Genomic DNA, 15,997 nt, shown 5'->3' with positions numbered 1-15,997 from the left:
TACTGTGTGCTATTTTCCCCGAATCGATTTCTTAGATAGAGACAATTTAATTAATTAATTGATTAATTTTGTAGATGGAGAATTAGATGATGAAGATACTGTGACATCTTCTTACGAAAACGACATTCAGGACAAGTTTGATCATCCAACGACCAGTAAAGAGAACACACCAGAAAGCTTAGGTAAGCATAATGTGGACAAAGGGAAGCAACTTGTAGTTGTTTTCTTTTACTTCCAGCATTCAGATAAGTCAACTTTTTTGAGAGGGAGAGTTAAAGAGATGTGTTTTACAATGAGATGTTGAAAAATTCATACATTTTTTCTGCATTTGCATTTATTTATTTTTTTTATATATGTTGTTAACTGAGAAAATCTCAAGGGTGAGAAATGTGCATTTAAATAAAAGATTAATGTGTTAATTAATTGATTTCATGTTACCATTAAGACAATTGAAATAGTCTCTGTCATACTAAAACAAGACATGCAGAAAAGGGTTACATCCTTAAAAGATAACAAGAAAAATGTATAAATTTCTACATTTATCTAATGGATTGTCTGAAACAATATGACATGAGCATTTTTATATCATCATGTATATATTTTTGCTGAGGGACTTTAGGAGAAGTCATCAATAATTACATTATTTATAGCTGACACTTTAATTACTAACTCTTGTCTTAACTTAAATCAATAACCCTGATCTGTCCTTAATTAATGAAAAATCAATTAATAATTACTGGCCAGAAATAATACTGTTAATTTCTGTTCAAGCTGATAAGGCATTGTATTGAATAAGATTGTATGGCTTTTGTTAATTAAATAGCTCAACACATTAATTGCCATGAGCATAGAAATTAAATTTTTGTGTCAACAAAATGGACTGGTTTCTAATGGGTGAAACAAACAATAGATAATGACTAAATGGACAAAGTAATTGTAACACCTGTAGGCTTAATATTTCAAAGATAAAACTTAACCAGGTAGGAAATATTTGTCATTTTATGTAATATTATCAATGAACCACAGGATTGAAACTTTATTTTTAACTGTAAGACATTTTGTTTTGTTAGCTTCATATCTTAATTGATTTTTGCTATAAATAATTGAATATTTCATTTGAAACAAAGTGTAAGTTATTATTGGAAAATAAGTAGCAGTGAGGGGGAAATGAAAATCATTATGTATAATCATTGAAATGAACACGTTGCATCATGTGTGGAATTCATTAATTAGCTGTTAGTGTGTGGGCTAAAGTTGGTTCATTTCATTTAATTTTCACTAAGTTGATACAAACGATAGACATATTTATGATATATATAAATATATATTGTGTTAATTTCCTTCTGTATGAAAATTCTAGTGAACATGTAGATATGGGTGTTATTTTGATCAGTTGTAAATATGCATTGGAGAGGAAATTTACACATTTATTTATGAACTTTTTAAGTAAATTAAACAATTTTACTAATTTGTATATGTTTAGTATTTTGTTCTTTAATGATGTATTCACATAGCTGTTATGGAATGATTATGTATTCAGCTACTATCGAATGAGGATTTAGAAAAATGTGTTAATAAATTGTTGATTAGTTTTATATTTATGAAATTGGACGAAGATGGAAGTTTTTCACAATCCTGACTGACTATACAGCCCTTGCATGTTCGGTACTTAAAATTGGAATACTTATTGAGGAATTTAAATTCACATTTGTTATATTAAGATATTACCTTATTGATGTTAATTATAATGATAGACTTACTTAATAAATCGACTACAAGTTTTCAAACAGATTATAATTCAAATGAGTTTATTTGGACTTGTTTATATTTTGCAGATCGAACAAAAACACCTACAGAATCGAAAGAGGACCAAATACATGTTTGTCCCTACTGTAACTATAGCAGTGTTAATGAAATGAGGATACAAGCCCATGTTATATCTCAGCATTCTCAAAATGACTCAAAGATTCTCTGCCCACTTTGCCAAGAAGACTTTAAAGAGAAACGTGGATTAGAGAAGCATTTGATGAACACACATAGCGTAAAACCAGAGGGTCTTCAACGTCTTTTGTTAATGGTTGACCAAGGAGATTGGATGATGCCACCCACAAGTATACCAACAGTTACTCCATTTATGCCCATTGATGAATCTGGGGAGATTAATACTGAAGCTTTAGAAGCTGAAGCTGCTCGTCTAGCTGCTGAAGAAGGTAAACATCAAATCATAATTTAGAATAACATCTCTTGCTCAAATTTGAAGGTTTTGTTAATAAATTTGATGTCATCATGGTTAAAAGGAATTTAATGATTATTATTTTAAAACTTAAATTGGAAGCAATAGATACTAAAAGGACATTCAAAAATAAACTGACAACACCATGGTTAAAAAGGAAAACATAAACAAACAATAGAAGGCAAAATAGAAAACGAAAGAATAAGCAACACAAACCCTACCAAAAACTTTAGGTGATCTCAGGTGCTCTGGAAGGGTAAGTATGTGTTGCCTATCAAGATGCTCATATTCTCAACCCAGTAATAAGCCTTTTTCAGTAGGTTATATAATGGAAAAGGGGTCAGGATTGTAGCAAATTAAAGCCTCTTTCTATCTATCAGTATACTCTATGAGTATGTGTATATTGTAAAATCAACCACTAATCATCAAATTAGAACATGCTACTAAAATATCCAGTCCTTTTTGCTGCTATCATAATCTAAAATAAGTCTTGAAAAACAGAAAGAACATTGCAATTACTTTATTTAATAAATTATATATTTCTTAGGAGAGCAGTGAAACAACCCTTTTCAGGATATCAGGGTTTGGCCTCTTTTTCTGTGGGAATCAAGGAATGAGCTTATTTTCTTGTGAATTATGAAAGATTCCCTTAACAATATGAAAACCTTAGTTAAACCAACATAACATTAAATCGTGATAAAAGTTTAATGTCCAACTGTATAAATTGACACTTTGTCCAATAGATACATGATAAAACCAGACATTCAAATGACTGAAAACAACATACACCATACAAATAATTAATAGAGGAAACAGAACAATTTTCAGAATTTTATACATTTCTAGTTTTTTGGGGTTTTTTTTTCAAAAAAGGATAAACATAAGAATAATGTGATAAACACTTTGAATCTGTTGATTAACCAAACAAAAAATCAAATGACAAAACAAATTATACATGTAGACAACTTCAAAGAAAAACAATTAATCATTAAGTCATGAATACATAAAAACAACAGATGACAATGAACAAAAAAGAAATTTATTTTACAAATAAAACTTGTTCATTTTGTTATGACATATTTTTGATATTTTAACTTCTTAACTTTACAGCCATAGACACAGCAGCTGTACCAGATAAGAATGATGCTGACGATCAGTACCGATGTCAGACATGCTCAAAAACATTCATCAACATTGATGGATTGTATGCTCATCAGAATGAACTTGGACATTTAGAATTGAAACAGACCCCGCGGGGGCCAGGATATCTGTGTTGGAAGAAAGGATGTAATCAGTATTTCAAAACTGCTCAAGCTCTTCAAGTCCACTTTAGAGAAATCCATGCAAAACGACAACCAAACATAACTGATCATTCTGCATACAAGTATGAGTGTAACCAGTGCAGCCTAGCATTTAAATCACCTGACAAACTTCAACTTCATTCACATTTTCACCTGATTCAGTCTGCCACAAGATGCAGTTTCTGTTCAAGATCATTCCGATCCATTGCAGCATTGCGTAAACACATTGACACTGGACATTCAGAAATCAGTGATATCGAGAAAGAGCAATATCATGCATCAATGAATGTTGCATCAATGGCGTTAGGAGCAGTGTTGAAACAGTCAGGAGTGGAGAATCTTTCTGATATCATAAGCACAAATTCTGAAGGATCTACAACAATTGTTAATGCTGTTACAACCCCTGTTACTAGTGCAATACAGGCCGAAAAACTGTTGGCTAAAACAGATATGAACTCAAATGAAACTGTTGGTAAAGTTGATGAAAGTATGGATACCGACAATTCATCACTTATTGAGAATGATGATGAAGATGAAAGCATGGACACAAACGAGAGAGAAGATGCAGGAGATATGCCCTATAAAGAACAGCAATTTCTGGAGGACTATATTAATAGTCAGGCTATTGCAGAGAACAGTTATGAAGATCCATCACGTAAATTTAAGTGCCATCGTTGCAGACTAGCATTTACAAAACAGAATTATTTGACAGCACATAATAAGACATTGTTACACAGGAGAGGAGACAAAATGAGCTATCCAATGGAGAAATATCTTGATCCAAATCGTCCTTTTAAGTGTGATGTCTGCAAGGAATCTTTCACACAGAAAAACATTTTACTTGTTCACTATAACTCTGTGTCTCATTTACATAAACTGAAACAGATTACTCAAGGATCTCCTTCATCAATGTCTACTCAGCAAGCAGAAAGTTCAGATTCAGAATTGATAAATACAACTACTACATCCCCCATAGTGAATGGTGAAAGTGACAAACTCAAGCCATACAAGTGTAATATATGTAAAGTGTCATATTCTCAAGGAACTACTCTGGACATTCATATACGATCAGTAAGCCATCAGAATAAGGCTTCAAAATTGCAAGAATTGGTGCTAACTGGACAAGTTGATATAATGCAGCCATTGATTGAACAACCAAGTGATCCTCAGATGTCCCAACAACAGAAGATGTTGTCAGAAATCATAGCTCAGCAATCGTCAGCTTTTAACCAATCAATGTTGTTCTCAGGCATGCCAGGTTTTGGAGATTTTGGACAGTTTCCAATGACAACAGGATTACCACTTTTGCTACCGAAGATGTCAATTCCAGAGACAGTTACAACCTCAAGTACATCTACCAAATCTTCAACTGTCATAAAGTCAGAAAGAATCGACTCGAAGTTTGGAATCAGTGAACAAGAAGAAATGAATGGACTTCATATGTTAGCTCAAGCAGCTGCCAACAATGATATTGTAAAGAAAGAATTGGCCGAACTTGTGAAAGACTCACCAAGTGTTGTAGGACCTACTTATCTCTGCCAGTTATGTAATGCTGTATTCACAAATCAGGACTCACTACAACAGCATCAGATAATGTGCATGTACCAGGCTGGTATGACTACTCCAACTACTCATATGAAACCAAAAAGTCTTATGGGACGTGTCAGTTCGCAAGTTCATCGCAATTTACTGGAGAATATTGGGTTTGAATGTGTCATGCAGTTCAATGAGTTCAACAACCAGCCAGCTTCAATGAGGGAGGAAGCACTAGACAAAGCTGAGACAGAATTTGAAATAAAAAAAGAGATTAAAGAGGAGAAAGACGATGAATCTGAAAAGAAAGAGGATTTACCTGAATTAAACAAAGGAGTATGTCCCACATGTCATAAAGAGTTTTCCAGTGTCTGGGTTTTGAAAGCTCATCAGGAGGAAGTTCACAAAGAAGTGGTACCAACAATATTTGTAGAAGATTTTGGTGAACAGTTCAAAAATGATATGGACATAAAACAAGCAAAGGAAAGCGACAGTTTACAGTTAGGTGCTCTCAATGATACTGCAATCAAAGAAGGCAGTGTTAAAGATATGCCTCCACCTCCAGCACCTCCACCTCCTCCTCCATTGATGAGTCCACAAGTAGATATGTCACAAATGATGCCAATGTATGGAATGCATCTTCCTATGCCACTCAATATGGCCATGATGAATATGCAGCCACAACTAATGCCAATGATGTTCCCAGTTAGTACTCCTGATGGTATGACCTCACCCATGGGTGTTGGTGATGCAGGTTTGCAGAGTTTGCAGAGTTCTCAGTCAAAGATGCCATCTGGACAACAAGCTGCAGCTGTAGCAGCCATGCAAAATCAAAACAAGCGAGCCAGGACACGTATCAATGATGAGCAGTTGAAAGTCCTGAGAGCATATTTTGACATCAATAATTCACCAAGTGAGGAGCAAATCAATGCTATGTCTGAACAGTCTGGTCTTCCAACCAAAGTCATCAAACACTGGTTCAGGAATACACTGTTTAAAGAAAGACAAAGGAATAAGGACTCCCCATACAACTTTAACAATCCTCCACTGACTACACTTGATTTGGAGGAATATGAAAAGACTGGGAAGATCACATCATCAGATGATCCTCATGAAATAGTGATTAAAAAAGAGGTGGATATCGTGGAAGAACCAAGTATTGGTAGAATAAGTGAGAAGGAAGAGCTTCCTCCTCTAACCCAAACTAAACCAAATCCATCTCCTATTGTATCATTGCAGTTGACCGCACCTATTTCTGCTTTGAAACTAGAACCTCCACCCAAGACAGAATCACCTAAGTCACAAGACACAATGATGGATGACAGCGACAGTATGTCCAATTCATCTGGACCACTAGCAGCTTCATCCTTTTCAGCTCCACCACCTCTTGTCAACATCAACATGTCTACTGCGCTCAGCTTTAGCTCAAATGCTGAAGAAATTCGACCAAGATTTGAATTCTCTCCTCATCATTCAGCTTACAACAAGAGAGCCAATCGAACCAGATTTACTGACTACCAGATCAAAGTTCTTCAAGAATACTTTGAACAGAATGCCTACCCAAAAGATGATGAGCTAGATCATTTATCAAAAATTCTTAATCTTAGTCCAAGGGTTATTGTGGTATGGTTTCAGAACGCTAGACAGAAAGCTAGAAAGATCTATGAAAATCAGCCTAACCCAGAAGTAGCTGCAAAGGAAACTTCATCAAATTCACCATTTAACAGAACTGCAGGTCTCAACTACCAATGTAAGAAGTGTACAGCTGTATTTCAACGATACTATGACTTGATTCGACATCAAAAGAAACACTGTAATGCTGGAGATACTGACAAATCTATGTCTGTCAGCACATACAATGAAGATGATGATAGCAATGATTCTCTATCAAGCATGTCAAAAGATGAACTGAACTTATCAGAGGATGGATCATTAAACTCATATGAGCTATCAGGTGAACAAGATATGTCAACTGGAATTAAATTCAACTGTGAGAAATGTAACAAGTCATTTGATAAGCTTGAAGCCTGGCGTGACCACCAAAACATCCATATGAGTGGCAACCCATTCTCGGGACTAGCAACAAATAGTGCTTTTGGAGTGCTGCAGAACATGGCTGCTGCCCAACAAATGGAATCAGACAAATTAAAGAGAAAATATGAAGTATTTTTAGATGATGATGATCATGATCAGCCAAGAGATAAAAGGCTGAGAACAACAATTTTGCCTGAGCAGCTAGATTATTTGTATCAAAAATATCAACTTGACTGCAATCCAAGTCGTAAACAGTTGGAAAATATCTCAAGAGATGTCAACTTGAAGAAACGTGTTGTACAAGTTTGGTTCCAGAATACTAGAGCTAGAGAACGTAAAGGACAATATCGAGCACATCAGCAACTGATACACAAACGCTGCCCATTCTGCCGAGCATTGTTTAGAGCTAAATCTGCACTAGAATCTCATCTTGCAACAAAACATCCAGAAGAAATGGCTAAAGGAGATATTAACATAGACAATATTCCTGATGCTGCACTGGAAAGTCCATCTGAATGTCTGTCAGCAGCATCCACAATGTTTACATCTACACCAACGTCTGCTGACTTTAGCAAGATGATTTCACCTCAAAGCATGCAGTCATTCCTGCCAATACTTCCATCTCCTGGAGCCTTGCCAGGTTTACCCAATGATCCCCTACAGATGTCAATGACAAAATTTTACGCTGACTCCTTCAAGAAGTACATGAATGAGTTATCTGCTCCTGAATCAAATGAAGAAGAAAAAATAGTACCATTGTCATCACCATCACCAGTTAAGACTCATGAAAGTAAGCCAAAGCCATCACTTAGTAGTAATGATGATGAAGCTCCCTTAGACCTGAGCAAACCCTTGAAGGTGAAAGTAGAAAATGAGAAAATATCAGATGGTCCATCGACTGATATTAGTGAGAACTCCAGCGACAACATGAATATGTCTAGACACTTTGATGATTCTGCATCTGATGTGTCCATGAATAAAAGTGATTACTACAACAACAGTCAGCATGCTATCAGTACAAGTGGTCCAAACTCTCCAGTATCAGTCACTCACAGTAGCAGCCTTTCTGCAAGTCAAGCATCAAAACGTTACCGAACTCAGATGACCAGTCTTCAGGTGAGAATTATGAAGACCATCTTTGTTGATTACAAAACTCCAACCATGGCTGAATGTGAAATGTTGGGAAGGATCATTGGTTTACAGAAACGAGTGGTACAAGTATGGTTCCAGAATGCCAGAGCTAAGGAAAAGAAATCCAAACTTCAAATGTCCAAAACATATGGTACAAATCCAGACCTTGACTTTCACAAACCTCCAGAGGAATGTAAATTGTGTAACTTTAAGTATTCCCATAAGTACACTATCCAAGATCACATCTTCACCAAGAAACATATAGAACATGTTCGCAACTATGTCCAGTCCCAGTCCGAAGCAGAAAGTCACCTTTCCAGTCAAGGTATGGCAGGATTGACTGGTTCCCTGAACAAGCAAACAGATAGGAAGCAGTGGGAGGACCAGTCATCACAGTCACACTTAGCACAGCTACAGTCTATGGGAATGGGAATGCCACTTGCTGGATTATCAGGTATGTGACATAGTTTTAATCACACATTTTAAAAGTGATAGAATGAGCAAGAAAAACAATTTTTTTTAGAAAATTGTATTTTCTTTAACAAAAACAGAGTAGGTGTGGGATGTACATTAGTGAGACAGTAACAACCAAAAAATTGACATTCAAAAACAGATTAGGTGTGGGATGTACATCAGTGAGACAGTACCAACCAAAAAATGACATTCAAATTAAGTAACAATGATGACTCTGTATGGATAGCTCTTAATTTCCTGAACAGATATGAAGTTAGATTTTTGAAAATAGTGAACAACAGAGTTATAAAGTTAACTAGACCGAATGTTTTGTCTTAAAGTACCGATACACATCATTGAATTTAGTACAATATAGAAATTAAAAGACATGTAAAAAATAAAGTATTTATAGATATTAATGTATGTAATTGTATGTTTGTGTTTCAGGTCTTGGTTCATCGTTTAATCCAAGTGACATTCTAAAGAAAGATAAAGATAATAGTGGGGACAAAAAGTCATCTGAAGGTAGCTTTAATTATTTATTGGTCCTTGTCTTCTTAAATTGCTAATTAACATTTTAATTTCATCATTGCAATAATGAGTGCTTGAAATTTTCTATTTAAATCAGATGCTTAATGTTAATATCAAAAAGTAAAATGTGGATTTTCCACAAATATGTTAAATGATGAGAGTAAAAAGATTAAGCAAAAATATTCAAACCAATTGATTAAGACATTTATGAAGAAAAAGTTTGCTTATTAAAGGAGAAAAACATTTACTCAAACATTTAAAGGATCTTTTTATTAAATTAAATTATCTATTAACAGTATTTTGAAATGTCTCAAAACTGAAAATGTAGCTATAATATTTGACAGATCTAATCTATTAATTGGTACATAAAACCTTATTTACAGGTAACACTTCACATCATTTTGAGAAAAAAGGTTGAAATTTAAAAAAATATTTCCCCACTTATCTGACGATAAAATAAAAACTGTAAACAGAATTTATTGTAAAAAAAATAACCCTAATATTGTCTTAACTATTTTTCAGGATCCAACAAAGACCTAATGAACATGGATCCTACTCAGCTGGCTGCCATGATGTCATCACCATTCTCAGGATTTTTCCCGGGCATTGATCCAGCAATGCTGCCTTATATGTACGCAGGATTTCCAGGATACATGCCAGGTATGGGCATGCCTTTCATGCCTCCAGGATTTATGCCTGGTAAGTTATATTTATTTATATTATCAAATCGTATATTTTAACAAATTTGATTCGTTTAGGGATAGTCACATGTTAAACTATATTTTCGAAGGTAGAGAGAAAACGGCGGATAGCAAAATGCATATTGCACAGCAAAAAGCATATTGCACGGTTATTTTTTAGAATATCTAAAACCGGATATACTTTGTGACTTCATATAATGAATTTCAGGATATTGTTAAACGTTTTGAAACAAATGATATCTGTGATCGATTATTTGACGAAAAAATACATAAAAATTAATGTATAACATACAAAAAAAAGTTAATGAAATAACAACTAATATGTTGTTATTGTCAAGGAGACAATATAATATCTATAAAATTCCAACAAAATCAAATGACGATTTTGATACAAATATGGTCGAAAATTAATAATATAACAAATATAGCCTTTGCATGAGGTCAATACAGTTTATATCGACCCAAAGAAGTATATCATTGTATCGACCTCATATAAAGGCTATATTTGTATAATGTATACAGTATGCAAAAACGTTTTGGAAAACACAATCATCTCTGTATTGATAGTGAATGTTTATGGACGTATCTACTATTCATAGTATATACATCCAAGACCATACACTATCAAAACAAGGATGGTTGTATACAGTTCAAGGTCAGAAGTGATTCATGAATAAACCTAACTTACTAGATAAGGTTATATGACTTTTGGCTATTTAATTTTTAAAGTTTAGGGCAGTAAGTAGATAAAAGCCTGCAGTATTTCATTTTTTAGCTTCTGTTGAAATATCTTGAAAATGAGGCTTTTATTTTCTTGAAAAATTATGACCATTGCTGCTTTGTTTAATAAAGAAGTATTTAGTTAAAATATTTGTTGGTATGTTTGATAACAAAACTAAATGAATCAAACAAAACAGGATAACATATATACCAATTACTGACACATTATAATGGTCAGATACTAAACCACATCTGAAAGACAGGATTTTGTTACAAAGATGTAAAACCACAGTTTTCTGATCATTTTGTATTGGATAGACCAAGCCTGTAATCGTGACCACAATAACAACTTTGGGGAAACAATAAATAGTAAAATTTCAAATTTTCAACACATATATAATAAATATAACTAAGGGAATTTATGAAAAGGATGAATAATTCATTCTACATAATTACATCAGGACACTGTTTTGTATATATTCTGATTCAATAATTTTTTATAAATATTTCCAGGTGCAGAACAGCTAATGGGCGGATTTGATCCTATGTCATTTGGAACTCCTCTACCTTTATTGCAAATCCCACCACAAGCTATTAAAGATGTCAGTGTAAAACTTTCTGAGCCAAAAGCATCAGTTGCTCAATACACTCAGGACTGTAAATCAATTTCCAGTTTGAAATCTCTTGTAAACAATGTAGACTATTTATGTGTTCGTGAATCAACAGTGGATGTTGGATATATATGTAAGAAATGTCAAATGGTCTATCCAGGGAAAGAAGCATGTCTGGGACATCAGAGGACAATGTGTTTCGCTGGTGGTAAAATTCCAGATAACATCAGTCCTGTATTAAAGCTGGAACAGATTCAATATGAATGTAAACTGTGTTCTGACAAATCGTCTACAGTTCAAGAGTATAAGTCCCACTGTCAGTCAGAGGGACATAAAGCCAAAACTGCCAGAATCCAAAACAAGTCTGGAAAAATACACAGTCCTGTTAGTTCTGTTCCTCCATCACCATCAAAGACACCAAGTTCTTCCAACCCTAGTGTATCCCCATTGCCAAAAACTGACCTCAATTCTCCAGGTTTCTCACGACCAAAGGACAATGCATCCAATGCAAAATGATTTGTAGTAATTGTGTAAATGATGACTTAAGTGCTATTGGTTTTATTATTTGTCATTTTTAATTTTTGTTTTAGAGACTTGTGTACTGCACCGTATTAAATATGGTGTATAAATATTGAACTACACAACTCTTGCTATGTAAGTTCATGCATCTTTTGTTGTTTCTGTCATGAGACGTTTTTCTGTGTACTACCGCTTACACATGTTTTAACTGCCATGTTAAGTTTCTTAAGGTTGTGTTTGTATGTTGGTTGTTTTGGATCAAAGCCATATTTTATGGCAAATATATTGAAACATTCCTTAAATTTATTGGAAGAAAAAAATGCCAGTCATACAATTGCATTTTCTTGTTATCTTTTGTTTTGCAAAGATTTGAAGAAAGAAAATAAGGGCTTATTTGTTTAGTCCCAGACTTTTTACAGACTATATTTGTTAGTGTTATAATTGCATTTAGATTTTAATACATTTTATAATTTCATTATTAATTTTTTGTTCCGAATGTTAAATTTTTCTTCCCTGCATCTGGGACCTAGTGTAATACAAAGCATATTATATGAATATATATATATATATCTATAAACTATATATACCTATAAGTTAGTCATTTAATTGTTATAGTCATATTGATTTTTTTCATGATAGGTTTACATAATAGTTGTAGACAGTTTTTGGAAATGAAAAAGGATTTTTATAATAAAACAAGCAAAGTTATGACTATGTATGATGATAAATAGTAGATATGAATGCTAGAAGTAGTTATGTTATGTATGTTTTGTGATGAAAATGTGAGGGTCTTTGAATGGTTTTAGCTGCATGAAGTATTCATTATATAGCATAAACATATATTTCTATATATTATTACCTTTTTTGCCATGTTAGCATTTTATGAAGTCAGAAGGTTCTAAATATAATAAGCCCTTAAGGGGCAAACATTTCTGTAAAGTTTGCATGCATTTATTAGTTTCATTATTTTTTATCATAGAAGATTGTATCTCTTTTTGTTATTATTTCTATTTTATTCATTTGAGTTTAATTTTGCTACACAATGAAATTGAATGAAAAAATGGAAAAAAATCCTGCTATTTTAAATAAATTTATGATGAATTGCATAGCTTGATGAGGGTCTGGATGTGGTTTAAAGATAAAGAAATAACGAGAAACAAATAAAGAAAAGAGCAGGTGCTTAGATTAAAAGAATAAAGATAAGAATTATAAGACAGAAATGAAGAACTCCATCCAGATTCTGTTACATATTAGCTTTAGCCTTTTGATTTCAACATATCTCATTTGCCACATATCATATGCTTCCTCAGAATGATTCTGATGTTGATCACTAAGGGTAATTTTTCTTAGATCTCCAAAATAAACAAAATAATGACCTCATAAAGAAATCCTTACATGTACATAGTCATTCACTCTGTGTTGTATATGCAACTTGTTACATTTTTTTTTTATTTCATCCAGTTATGTTAAAAGAGTAAAAATTTAGTCAGATGTTGTTAGTGTTCTACCTTGTGTTTGAAAGAGTTTTCAAGAAAAAAAATCCTTGTAACATTTATTTTTTCTTTTAAAAGTGTTATTAATGTTCTATTATCTATTAGCTCATATAATGGGACCAAATTGTTTATGACCATCAGTTTTGATGTATTAATGTAATGAGTGTAAACAATTATAAATTAAAATCAAATTATTGTTGTACCCATTTAATATTTTAAAAGTATTGTAGAAAAATCAAAATCCAGGAGAATATAGAACACAAGATTTCTGTCATTCACAAGGTAAAACTATACTGTTAAACTGCAATCTCAGTTGTTAAAATTGTTATATACTTTTGTTAGGGTTCAAAGTTCAAACAAGGTGCTTTTTAGTCTACATTGGACTAAATCTAAGTCAATGTTTCTCTGTTTTCTTTTCCAGATTTTTTTTTCATTTTTTTTTGCTCTGACAAAATGTTGTTATCTCTGTTAAAGGGAGTATTATTTTTAAAGTATTTTATCAGCAAAATTATTACTAGTTGAACTAGTACAGGTCTTTATAAATGATGTCAATATTTTAGACATTTTCTTTAAAATGGTTATGTAGTCTGCTTTGCAAATATAAAATCTAAAATAAAAATACATATAAAGTGAGGTTTTTTTATTTCGTCCACATATTAGCTATGATAAACAAGAGATGGAATATTTATTTAAACAAGCAAAAGTGATGTTGTCAGGGGTAAAAATACCAGTTCAAAGCAGAATGAGTACTACAAGTAAAATAAAAAAAGGCAAAATCATGGCCTTAAAGAAAAATGATGCAACATAACAATAGTCTATAAAACACTACACATGAGATTGCTTATTGAGCAGCACACAAAAACATAAGGTGAACTCGGGTTCCTAAGATAGGTAAACAGTGGATGCTGAACTGGTGGCATTGCTAGTAAAATTTGGATGAGAAGTCAATCAAAGGTCATATTGAAGGAAGGAGAACTTGTTATAGTGATGGCCTGAGCACAGGATTAAACTATATGACTGAGAAGGCCACAAAATCAATATCAAACGACTGATGTGAAACAACCTTGTTATAGTGATGACATGAGCTTTTTATACACAAGGGCATCTGCTGCAGAGTGGTCTAAGTAGTTGAACTACTGTTAGTGTCTTATAAGTTTCAGCACTGAAGTTGCGAGTTTGACTACAGCAAGTGGCTGGTATACTTGACCTCCATCATTAATAATACCCCACACAACGGGTTGCGGAGGGCATAGGCGGATTTAGGGGGTAGGGGGTGGGGGGGGGGCCCGGGCCCCCCCCCCTTTTTGGGAAAAAATTTGGTTGCTTATATAGGGCATCACTGAAGCGTGACTGGAGCGGGCCCCCTCTTAGGTCAGTCAGTGGGCCCCCACTTATGAAAATTTCTGGATCCGCCACTGGAGGGTATAATGTTTTTGACCCGTCCGTCCGTCAGTCCTGTTTCTTGTCATCGCAACTCCTCTCAAACCACACAATAGAATTTCACGAAACCTTTTCAGATAATAAGGACATACTATGTAGTTGTGCATATCGACGGGAAATTGCGATTCAATTTGTTTTCTAGGAGTTACGCCCCTTTGAACTTATTTACTTTAATGTACTACTGCAACAGTTTGTCATTGCAACTCCTCTCAAACCACACAACAGAATTTCACGAAACCTTTTCAGATAATAAGGACATACTATGTAGTTGTGCATATCGACGGGAAATTGCGATTCAATTTTTTTTCTAGGAGTTACGCCCCTTTGAACTTATTTTCCTCACTTTACTGTTGACTACTCTCGCTTGGAATTTAAATTCCCCAAAAATACTGAACAGTAGTCAGCATCGCAGCTTCCCAACATGCTGCCATTTAAATTAGGATAAATATGTGAAGGTAAGCATTTGATTGTGTTCACTGCGAAGTGAGATTTTGTTTCTCCAGTGACAATATGAAGACGTGGGGTATGTGAGCGTGCTCACAAATGTTCTTTAATTTATAAGGGTTGTCAATATTTCTACCAATTGTCACGGTTCTCTCCTGGTATTCTGGCCTCCAGTAACTCTTGCATAGGAAAGAAACATGCATATACAATATATGTGCATTGTCAGAAAATATATCATTTATTTTTAGAAATTGAGTGAGACAATTTTCCCCAAGGTTTCCCCTGTTAATAGCAAGGTTCAAATAATTTTTCGTTTTCGGTTCATCCTGCAATTTCACTTTTCTAAAATTTTTAGTTTTACATTTACATGAAAGCACTTGTGATTCTTTTTTACATGAACATTGGCATTTCTTGCATGAGACTAAAAATCACAGTGACTTACAGTACAAAATACTGCATTAATAAAAGGATAAAGGTATTATCAAAATATTGGTCAGTACAACAGAAACTATATATATATATAACATTCTGTTCCTGAAGTATATAAGCAATAGTGAAGAATACATAGGCCATATATTCAGTCTTGACACTGGCAAACAATATGATGAAACACCATTTTTGTTGAGTCAAGACTTTTGTTGCAAAAGCGAGACATAGTGATCCTACATTCCGTCTGGGGTGGTGACGGCATCTACAAATATTCACTCTGTGGTTAAAATTTGAAATTTTAATAACTTTCTTAAACTATCCTGGATTTCTACCAAACGTGAATAGAATAGATATCGGAAGCACTGTGTATCATCGCCACCGGAAATTGGGTACTAACGAAGCGGAGAGAAATAGAAAAAATGTA

At 33.8% G+C, this 15,997-nt stretch overlaps 1 protein-coding gene across 7 annotated transcripts in view; it reads left to right on the top strand.

The window, feature by feature from the left end:
- LOC139523920 (zinc finger homeobox protein 4-like) overlaps positions 1-13,890 on the top strand; it is a 190,154-nt gene extending 176,264 nt beyond the window's left edge. For all 7 annotated transcript variants that reach the window (XM_071318317.1, XM_071318318.1, XM_071318319.1 and 4 more), the window contains 6 exons: positions 75-182; positions 1,836-2,210; positions 3,344-8,686; positions 9,133-9,210; positions 9,739-9,915; positions 11,151-13,890. In XM_071318317.1, coding sequence (XP_071174418.1) covers positions 75-182; positions 1,836-2,210; positions 3,344-8,686; positions 9,133-9,210; positions 9,739-9,915; positions 11,151-11,764 — 6,695 coding nt within the window. In that variant the 3' untranslated portion in view covers positions 11,765-13,890. The remainder of the gene's footprint in view (positions 1-74; positions 183-1,835; positions 2,211-3,343; positions 8,687-9,132; positions 9,211-9,738; positions 9,916-11,150) is intronic.
- The last annotated feature ends 2,107 nt before the right edge of the window (positions 13,891-15,997 follow it).

This window comes from Mytilus edulis, chromosome 5, assembly GCF_963676685.1.
Source record: "Mytilus edulis chromosome 5, xbMytEdul2.2, whole genome shotgun sequence".
Taxonomy (NCBI): domain Eukaryota; kingdom Metazoa; phylum Mollusca; class Bivalvia; order Mytilida; family Mytilidae; genus Mytilus; species Mytilus edulis.
This window is presented reverse-complemented; position numbering and strand designations above follow the sequence as displayed.